General features: G+C 42.2%; 1 protein-coding gene across 2 annotated transcripts; it reads left to right on the plus strand.

Moving 5' to 3' along the window:
• The first annotated feature begins 6524 nt into the window (after positions 1 to 6524).
• LOC114564476 (leucine-rich repeat-containing protein 3) lies at positions 6525 to 10403 on the plus strand. 2 transcript variants are annotated; one of them, XM_028591833.1, is made up of 3 exons: positions 6525 to 6773; positions 6869 to 6989; positions 8388 to 10403. In XM_028591833.1, exon 3 carries the CDS (start codon positions 8740 to 8742, stop codon positions 9541 to 9543), a length of 804 nt encoding a protein of 267 aa, XP_028447634.1. In that variant the 5' UTR covers positions 6525 to 6773; positions 6869 to 6989; positions 8388 to 8739; the 3' UTR covers positions 9544 to 10403. The 2 variants fall into 2 exon arrangements, with proteins under 2 accessions (XP_028447634.1, XP_028447633.1); XM_028591832.1 differs by having other exon boundaries at positions 6525 to 6989.
• Positions 10404 to 11022: the final 619 nt, after the last annotated feature.

Raw genomic sequence — 11022 nt, forward strand, 5'->3', positions numbered from 1 at the left:
ACCTCTGAGGGCCTAATGAACATAGTCATATTTTCTTATGTAATGTTATTTAATTTATCTAATAAATGGTATCGTCTTTTCAAAACAATCCACGTATGATGAATGCTGAAAACTAATGAGGGCCAGATAAGCTCACAAATTGGTATTATTCACCTTAATGATGCATTTGATCTCAGCCATATGATCAGGTCATTAACCCTGCATCAAATTAGCTTTTGGCTACTTGGAGGCAGTGCAACAACAACAGACATGAGTGCTGATATACAGTAGGTTGATAGTGAGTAAAACATCACTGGGACTTTTAACTATACATGTATCACTGCGCTTTACAGTGTGTTCTGCAGCGCTAATTACATTAACGACTGTTAATCTTAGTTTGCGACAAACACTGGAAATGCACCAGAAAGATGAATAAAACATAACATTTGAGTTAAATTGTGAATGGTCATCAGAAGAGGACGAAGGGAAGGAAATAAGCCTGGATACTTCAGTGCAAACCACCCAGGCATGTCATGCTACTGCAATCTCAATACTACATCAGCCCACATAGACAACAGGATATAGATATAAACAAGATATAATATAAATATCGAGATTCGGTCTGTTAAGAAGGCAGAGCAAAAAACATTCCGGAGAGCTGGAAACGACGGGGCAATGTAACGTTAGCTACTGCCTAGTCTTGCATTGCCAGACCTTCCTCCACAGCACTGCGGAGGAGGGTCTGGCTAGTCCACACAACATTTCAGGATGGGAGAAAAACCCGCTCTGGTTTATTGGCATTTCTTTAAACCAATCACAATTTTCTTGGGCAGCGTTAAGCGCCGGACGGAGCAATGGTGCCTCTGCAAAACAGCCTCTGGAAGGAACTTGTTTTGGTGGAACATGTGTACGTTCAAAAGCTGTTTCAGTCATGCAACAGAAAACTCAGATTGGACAGATAGTCTAGCTAGCTGTCTGGATTTACCCTGCAGAGAGTCCTCAGAAATCCACCGGAGTTTAAGATGTCAACACGAAGAAAGTGGAAGGTGACGGACATCCGGCTGAAATGAGGGACATCGGCGGCACCGGATAAATCCCGGAAATGAAACGTAGCTACTGTCTGATCAAGCTGTTAACTCCTCGGAATCACACATGCCACCAAAGCGACTGTCAACAGACTCTTACTTCACTGGTTGCGCAATAAACACAAAGTAGCTGGCCTGTGGTAATGTGTAGACCTACCTACAAGCAGAAAGCTAGGGTGCAGGAAAATGTTTGTGTTGCTTGGCAACAGTTCAGCCCCAGTCCAGTTGTGGAACTACTTGTGTTGGCTGAGCCAAATGAATGATTAAACAAACAAACACACAAATCATAATCTGCTGTCACTTATTAACTGTTAAATGACCTTGTAGAACTGTTGAATAAGAGCAATATCACAGTCAAGGTTGCGATGTTGTGCTGAATGTCATCACGGCTGTGATTATGTGTTGTGCCTATGAGCCAATCACAGCTGTGATGATGTTCAGTACAGCAGCGCTCCCTCTCATGTGGTATTGCTTCATTTGGAGCCCCGTTCCCTGGCCACTTAGTCAAATGTAAATCCAATATTCAGTCTTTTTTTAGCTCTGTTCTGGTCCCGACCAACTCTTGAGGGAAATATCTGGCTTTTTAGCTGCTTAACTATGTTCACCAGCTAGTAACTTAATGTTGTCTGCTGTTTGGTGCTGGGCAGATAGTGTAGCAGAGCTAATGTGTTTAACAGGTAAAAACAATTGTGGGTGGAAACAAGGTTTATGAGAGCGGTGAGACTCAACCAAAACAGTAAAGTCACGTGCTATGAAACAAAAAGAAATGAAAATGAAATGAAAAGATGCTAAAACTGTCCGTAGAGCTGAGAGGGGAACTGCAGAGTTGGGTGATAATTCTCTGTGTACAAGTAAGCCCTCAAGTCATTTGATCCATCGCTAATGCAAAACTATGGCAAATCATCAGTTTGAATTGGCATCATAAATTTGTAATCATAAATTGGAACGCCGTTTACCTTCCTGAAGATGCATCTGTGTGAACCTACCTTTAACCAATCCCCCTTGTCTATGGAGATTCTTTCTTATCCACACTCTCACGTCATTGAGCTAAGTGAATGGAGCGATTGTTAGAAAATGTATATTATACCTTGTGTGTCTCATTAAACCTGTAGGACATTGTGAACCTAACCCTGCTTCATCTCTTTGTTCTCCGAGATCTCGTCATACTTTCCGAATCAACTCATAGACGTCAAGCCACTAGATCAGAGATCTTCAACAGGGGGTCCGGGGCCCCTAGGGGGTCCTCAGAGTCACGGCAGGGGGGCCACCAAATTGTCAATATTTGAAAGTTTTTTTCAAAAATTTAAATGTCTTAACATAATTTCAACATATTATTAGCAAATAGAAATCCCCACTGATGATAGGCTTACTGGCCTATAGGTAAGGTAGTCACAAAGATAGCCACACATATACAGTAAACTGTAAAAGATTCACTGTGCCACATGTATGTTTAACATTAAAAGAGAATTTATAAAATCATGCCGACAATTATTTTAATAGGTTAGTATTCTATGCAAAAAAAAAGGTATAAAAGCTTTAGGCCGCCCTACATGTTATTGTAGGCCCACTTTAATATGCAACTTCATTTCAAACAATATATGTAGTAGGGGGTCCCTGCTCTGTCTCTCTTTCAGTTAAGGGGTGCTTGGCTTAAAAAAACGTGGAAGACCGTTGCACTAGATCAGTGGTTCCCAACCTGGGGTCCGGGCACCCCCAGGGGGGGCGGCAAAGATCACGGGGGGGGCACAAGTCTTTATCTGGTTTAAGGTTGAGGTAAAAAAAAAATATTTGCACATGCTACACAAATTATGATAATACACTAGAATATATAATAAATACAAAAGTCTGTATGAAAACTATATATTTTGTTGTATCCTCGTTTTTCCTGATGCCACGGCATCACTATTTTATGAATGAAACATGGCGGAGAAACATAACAGTGCTGATAACTCCTCTGCATCAAAAAAAGAAGGTAAGGATCTATCTCGAGAGTTACCTCGACTTCGGTTTCGGGGGGGGGGCTAAGCTTTTCTTAGACATGAGTAGGGGGGGCGCCAAGGAAAAAAGGTTGGGAACCACTGACCTAGATGATAGGATATGAACCACAAAACAATCGTGACTGGATTATTTCATAACAGTGCGGCTTTAAGACATTACTTTGAACAATTAACGCCACACAATTTGCCACTCACTAAATATAATGGTAATTCCCATGACTCTTGTAGCAGAAGTCTCGTGGTCAGGCCATTATGAGACATTTTCACAGCTAATTACAAATAAAATGTAACATAAACAAGACATAATTAGATTATTGTAGTTTGTCTATATTTTAGTACTTGACCAACCATGTCTACCCCCAATAACAAAATGCATTATAGTGTAATATCCTATGTCAAGTTTAAGGAGCCAAGTATTGCAACAAATAGCACAATTCCTCATGCCAGCGGGCACACTGTGGGTTTGAGACTGTGGCAGGAATGAAACCTGGAACATTGGGACCAGCTGACCTACATTTGAGTCGCATGAGGGAGAGCAAATGAACTCGAAGCGGTCGGTTAAACTTACTTTTCTGAGCACATATTTGCAGAGAAGATTTTTGTGCTTTTGTCAAGGTCATCTGACAGCCTGCACTAAATTGTAACTACAGTACATGTCATGAGCAACTGAAAGATGTATTATGCTAGAGAGCCTCAACATGTATTTTCATTTTTGAGTCTCAGCAATGACATGAAACAAAAAAACAATGCTAAATGCTCCATTGCAGGCGCCATCATGTACAGTCAATCTGTCGAGGTTACATCTGACCTTATTTATCACACATATGCTAATTTTACTCATTGTAGTCCAATTCTTTAAGTATACGACACATTTAGTCTCGCATTGCCAGACCTATCTCCATAGAGTTCCACTACAGAGTAAGGTCTGGCTACTCCAAACATTCATTCTTGGATAGGAGAAAAAAAATTATTTCGGTTGTTTGAATTTCTTTAAACCAATCACAAATGTCTAGGGCGGCGCTTAATTAGCTCCGGTAGCTTTGTAAATCTTTACAATCATTCCCCGAAAGAACCAAGCAGGCCTGCCCTCTTCCACGAGCCAAATTTTCTTTAAAACTTGCCATTTTCAGCGTGTAGCTCGCTAGCTCAAAAGGTTGTTATTGTTTCCCATAGCGAAGGGAGTTTGAGAATGGCAACACACAGAGAGCCGAAGGTGAGGGCCACGCTGGATGTCAGGCAATTCTACTTCCGTTGACCCATACTAGTACACATTAAAAATAATATTTCATAATTTAAAAGACACTCTTAATGAAACACCAATAGTTTGAGAAAGTGTTTGCTGTTGGATGATGCAGACATGATTCAGTCATAGAAGTAGCATTAAGTAACAAGACATACCGAAAACATATAGCCTACTTTGCATGCAGAGTGTGAGTGTGGAATAAGCCTCCCCAGTTTGAATAGGGCAATTACCAGAAGAATCCAGCGCAGACCTCCAAGCTGACATTGTTATCCACTGCTGTGCTGCCTAATTCCCTAACATCCTGTCTGTTTGATACAGCCCTTGGGGGGATTGCATGGGGCGAGGTCTTAAGGTGGAGTGGGCTCTACAAGACAATTATCCCAAAAATCTCTCTTTCACTCTTTAATTATGACTTTGTCACTGCATTTTATAGCCTACTGAGGCCCGTAGCCGGCCTAGGGATTGCAGTTTTTCTCATTTTGTATTTAATTATGAGGTTCAAATCAGGCACGGCGTTATGGGTGGGCCTGACGGGCCTAGGTCCACCCACTTTTCATCAGGCCCACCCAAAACATTTCCTCAAAAAACATTAATTAATTAATATATTATAATTTGTTGAAGAATTATTAAAAATCGGCAAATAATCTCATAATTTGTGCTAAAATTGTCTAAATGTTTAGTTTTCAAAAACAATTTAAAAAAACTGGTCATGTCTAATTTTATGTTTCTGCGCCACTTCAGCAGACAGTGAGGTTCGGATCGGATGTAGCTTGTAGGTATGCTAGGCTAGCTCCCAGTGATCTGAGAGTGTGAAAATCATTTCCAGTAAAGGACAAGGTTGCAACAGCCGTTGTTTAGGTAGGCCTACCTTAAACGTGCACGAACGGTCTCAGAGTCATCGCTGCAACCAGGAGATGAAGGAGAGCTGAGATCCACAACGCCGAGCACATCTTTGTCTCGGACACCGCAGGATGCTAACGCGGCTAGCGCGACCAGCGCCGGTGCTAGTGCCTTTGCCTCTGCCTCGCGAGTGGATGATATAGCCCCTATGGATATAGCTCTGTGGATCGGTCTTCCGTGGATGAGCCCGCAACTCAACCAATGCTAAAGTATCCGGTCACTTCTTCTGCTGAGTTTAATTGTGTAGGACCGCCAGAGGATAACAGTAAGGTATGTGAAGGCTACTCTGCCTGTATTGTATTATGTCGTTATATGAGATATATGGATTAAAATAATCAATTCATAACCCGCTACAGAAGCTGCAGGCGCAGTTCTATTTCTATAACAGCTTGTTACTGTTGTCAAGTTGTTTTTTCCCTCATGGTTTTCTCTTGTTATGGCCAATGATGCTTTAGGGCTTGTTAATGCGATTTATTTATTTTTGTTAAACATGATTTTAACATGACTCATCACACTAAAGTAAGGAAATAACTTGAGTCTTGTTTTACATGACAGATGACGTTGTCAATGAACACGTTCTGTGGCCGAGTATTGATTGAAACTGTCGGGCAGTGTTGTTGATCTGTATATTGTTGAAAACTTGAAACAATTGAAAAGAATTGTGAAATATTCGGCCTCATGTTATACGAGCAGAACTAAACTATGTTTTGGGGAAATATTAGATTCCTGACCACTTTTACAGTCTATAGGCCTTAGGTTAGGAGAGATGCGCTATAGCGCAGCCAGGTATGGTGCGTAATGGAGAGTCCAAAGCGCTCTTCTTTTCGGCAGAACCAAGAAGAGCGATCGCGGATAGGTCCGTCCTTTGCACCGAAACTTTTTACAATGCAACAACATATACATAGCATCAAGCTATTACAATCTTTATTATGTAAGCACATATAATATATATAATAACAGTATATTAGCCAGTCATTTGTATTAGGTTAAACAGGGATTTGATAACGTTTTTAATTTAAGGCCCACCCAAAATTGGTCTGGCCCATCCAAAACTGGAATCCTGGCGCCGTGCCTGGTTCAAATACTTCATTTTGGGGACTTTTTATGCACTAATTTGTGCGAGAGAGAGAGAGAGAGAGAGAGAGAGAGAGAGAGAGAGAGAGAGGTGTGTGTGTGTGTGTGTGGGGGGGGAGAGGGAGCTCAGAGCAGAGGGGAGGTGCAGGGCAGAAAAACAGACAGACAACGAAGACGGGGGACGTGGAGGGCGAGGAGAGCAGCCAGCAGACAGCAGTCCAATCCACGCGCAGCCGGGACTCCTTCTGGCGCCGTGCGCGCGCGGGTCGGAGAGAGTGGCGCGTGACGGTCGGACCGGTGTGGCTGCTTGACTTCATTACCACCATCACCAACAAGTGTGACGGTCGTGTTGTGTTTTCAGGAGTAGACATGAAGAGAGCCACGTTTGGAGTTAAGAATCATTTCACTCGGAGATTCCAGAACTTGCCCGCGTGCCGCTTAGGAACTTCTACCGTTTTATTCTGTGTTCCCATACGGAAATGTGGACGCGTTGAGGTAACTGACTGTGGCCTACTTTTGTATTGTTTTTAACAGTGTTGATTGAGTATTTATTTTCAGAGAGGTTCAGCCTTCTATTAACTATGATACAGATGGGATATGAGCAAACTGCTGCTGCGCTGCCGCCGACATATAGCCCTGCGTTGGTGGGCTACAGCAAGGCTTTTCTAGCCAGAGGCTGGATAAAAATAAACAGGATATAACTCTTTCCAGGTAAGTAGACCTACCTCTACAGCTAGTCTACTTGCTAATTAAGTCATTTAGTCTGTGCGTATTAGTTTGACAGATTTCATATTTTAACCACATGTTAATGTGATTAAAATCCGCAATATTACAAAAACGCTCTGAGACCGTTTACTCTGCACTTACTGCAGTAAGCAATTAGCCTGATTACATGTTAGTCTTCGCCCAAGTTATTGTTTCCTCTACAGGTCCACTTAATATTCATATTTAAGACACATACATGTTTACTCTCCTAAAGGCTGTTTATTTAACTGAAATTATGCATGTCCCTTCAAAACTGGAGAAAACATCTGTTGCCTATTTAAGAGCCTATTTGCAATTTCATTTAAACAGATTACTTCAAAACAAATCATGTCGTAGAAAATGAGAGCATGGACAAGCTACAGTAAAAAAAATGCATGTGTAAACCTTAATATGTGGCCTACTCTTTTATGCAATGCTGTAGTGGTGTCATAACATGATAACAGGGTGTTTTAGCCGCCCTGTAGATGTCCACATCATGCCCACACCTCCTGCTGAGCCCAGAGTTATGACAACGTGAGGGCTTATTTAAGACGTGTGTGTGTGTGTGTGTGTGTGTGTGTGTGTGTGTGTGTGTGTGTGCGGCCGGCCTCAAGTTATGAGACCCCTTGCCAAAGACAAATGTAAAAAAAGAACAGAAGACACTGGCTCCATGGGGCGGATGACCTCGAACACAGCGAGGGGCTCGTTGTGTGATGGGTTTAGCCCACCAGAGGGTGCACAGTCTTTACAGTGATGATCCTCCTGCGGGACAGTTGGGAGTTCTATGAGAGCCCACAGCTCGCATTCTTTTCATCATGAATGAGAGACAGCTGGGCTTAAAACGAGGGAGCCGCATGTGCAAAAAAAACAAAAAGATTCTCCTCGTCGGAGTCGAAAGGGAGAAAAGCAGTTTCATTTGTTACGGTTTGTTTTCTTTGTCCCGCTATGAAATAATGCAATTAGTATTGATGTGCTCAAGCATCATAGAATAATTCCATGTAATGTTTATAGTAGACAATGCAGAACAGAATGATGTGTTCCCTAATTGAATGAGAAATGCTGCCGATGACCCATGAGTGTGCCTCCGGCTTTATGAGATTTGCTGAAGTGAAATGGATTTTTCTCAGTAATCACATTATACATTTTGTGAACACTGTGGAACTTAGCATTTACTTAGCTCAATTTGGGCAGACTAAGGCATTTGCCAGTACACTTAGAAAATGCCTTATCTTCCCTATCAGCCACTCTCTGGATGATTCTTCCTCTACGCTGACGGCAGCTATTGCCATCTTCAGCTGCACTGAAGGACTTTGTTTTGTTTTTTTTCCTGTTCAAGAATAACCCCATTCTCTTGGTTTCTTTCAGTGCACAACATGTTGATTCCGATGTCGCTCACCCGGCTCCGAACTCTCTGAAGCTTTCAACGTCGCCACAATAAACCTGAGATTACAGTTCCCTGCCGGAATATTCTCATTGAGCGGCTCGATTTTTCGATGAGCTCTTTTGAAATCTATCTGAAAAGATTATATAAGACTGTATCATATCAATTTTGAAGAATTCTCTCAAGATTATCCCTTAGGTTGGTGTGAATAAACTGATCATTTTTGGCAGTTTTTAAACGCTAATGAAGCTGCAATCATCACCATTTAACCACAAGACACAGGTGGAACCATGACTGCTTTTGCCTGACAGGACTTGCAGGAGGTCGCTGCTGAATATGCAAGACTTAGCGGGGCCTGATATGCCCAAGAAATTCCCCATCTTTGATGGCTTTGCACTCTTGTGGTGGGGCTTGCTCTTTGGATTATTCATTGCGCGTGCAGAAGTGACGGCTTGTCCCACGACTTGTCACTGTATCGACAAGAGCGGCATGACCGTGGTCCAATGTATGTCTCGCAACCTGGAGAACATCCCGTCAGATCTTCCGAGAGATACCGTTGTCCTACTTTTGGCATCCAACCACATCACCCACATCCCCAGCCACGCCTTCAGGGAACTACACTACCTTCAGGAGCTGGACCTGTCCAACAATGACATCGAGACCGTGGACCTCGGAGCTTTCCAAGGCGTTTCGGACAGCCTCCTGGTCCTGGATCTATCAAACAATCACATTCAAAGTGTCCCCAAAGAGGCCTTTGCACGTCTACATGCTAAAATCAGCCTGTCGAACAACCCGTGGCACTGCGAGTGCACGCTGCAGGAGGTCCTGAGGGAGCTGCGGCTGGACCCCGAGACAGTCAACGAGGTGATTTGCCACACGGCGGTGCAGGAGGAGTACGCGGGCAAATCCATCATCCAGGTGCTGGACTCAGGGATCAACTTCTGCAACTTTCACCACAAGACCACCGACGTGGCCATGTTTGTCACCATGTTCGGTTGGTTCACCATGGTCATCGCGTACGTCATCTACTACGTGCGACATAATCAGGAGGATGCCAGGAGGCACCTGGAGTACCTCAAGTCACTGCCGAGCAGCTCTCAGATCAGCAAGGACTTTGACACCATCAGCACTGTTCTCTAGCAGGGCTCAGGAGAAGTGGTGTGCGTCTGTAAATATGTGAGTAAATGTGTTGTTATGTACAAAATGACTAAAAAGCTGTTGGGACACATAATCACCAGTGTTTCTGAGCACATTATGTGAAGTCTTTCAGTGACTAAAATGAGCCATTTTGATTATTAACGTTACATAAATGAGTTCTCTTTTTTTACAATTTGATTAAATACAAGACAAGGAAAGCACAAAATAAACAAAATACTCCTAAAACTCACATTTACAGGATAGATGATAGATCTAGACTGGAGAGACAAATGTTCACACGCTGGTGTCGATCCACAGTGTGATTGAATTTGGACTGAGATGAATGAGGACGACGACTGCGTCCTACAGTTACTTTGTATCGATTGATTTATGTTCTTCATGTCATACTGTCAAGATAAAGGCCACTTTACAAGACTTTTGCTTACATGAATTAATTAGGGCAAGGTGTTAACATTCAGTTTGCATAACCCATGCAAAACAGCCCTGCCTCCAGTAGACCTTACACAATAAACTACTGACCCAGGAAATAAGGTTACTCTGTGCAAACACTGCAATGTTTCATGGCAAATATAAAATGTATTCAAACAAGGGAAAGTTGCCCTACACTGGCTCTGATGTGTTTTTGGTACATCCCAAAAAGATGTTAACAAGCTCTCGCTCAAAATCTCATCATCCCATGCCAAGGTTATGATAGACTATTAACATGCCTACTGTACTACCAAGCCATATTCCTGCATCTTTTAAACAGTATGTGATGATATAGTGGTATAAGGGTGAACACGACAAGGTTAACCCTTTTCACAGTTTTTTTGTTAATGCTAGAGAGCATAAGAAATCTTGCAAAATACGAACTTTTTTGCAAATCTCAAAGATATTAAAATTTTTGGATATATTATTGCCTTATTTATTTGTGGTAAATGTATTAGCAAACAAATGCCTAATTAAACAACAGCAAACAGGGGGTGCTGCGTATCTGCGCGCTTGTGTGTATGCTGTGTGTGTCAAGGGAAACTCTAAATTTCAGAGCACCCTCACTAAAACATCGAGCAAACCCATAGCACCAGCAAAAGAAAATATCTGGCGCCACCACTGCTCTCATCAGAGATGGGTTGAAGATATAGATGAAAAAAATCCAAATGTTACACAAGCAAAAAGTCCTCCAAACCATACGGCCACATAGCAGACTTGCCAGGTCTGTATGTCAAAACTGCTATTTTGGAACCCACGCAGCTTTTAGTAAAGGCCCGCCCTTCGATAGCATTCACACACTACTATTGGCCAGGTGTCCATCAAGGTTATAATCGTTAACCAAAACGAACGAAATAACAAAAACTAGGTGGGGTCGTTAACTGAAATAAAAATAAAAACGAGTTATTACAAAAAAAACTATAACTAAAACTGTAATGTCTGTTTACAAATCTAACTAAAATTATCAAATAAATGTCCTTAGTTTTCGTGTTT

This window comes from Perca flavescens, chromosome 11, assembly GCF_004354835.1.
Source record: "Perca flavescens isolate YP-PL-M2 chromosome 11, PFLA_1.0, whole genome shotgun sequence".
NCBI lineage: Eukaryota > Metazoa > Chordata > Actinopteri > Perciformes > Percidae > Perca > Perca flavescens.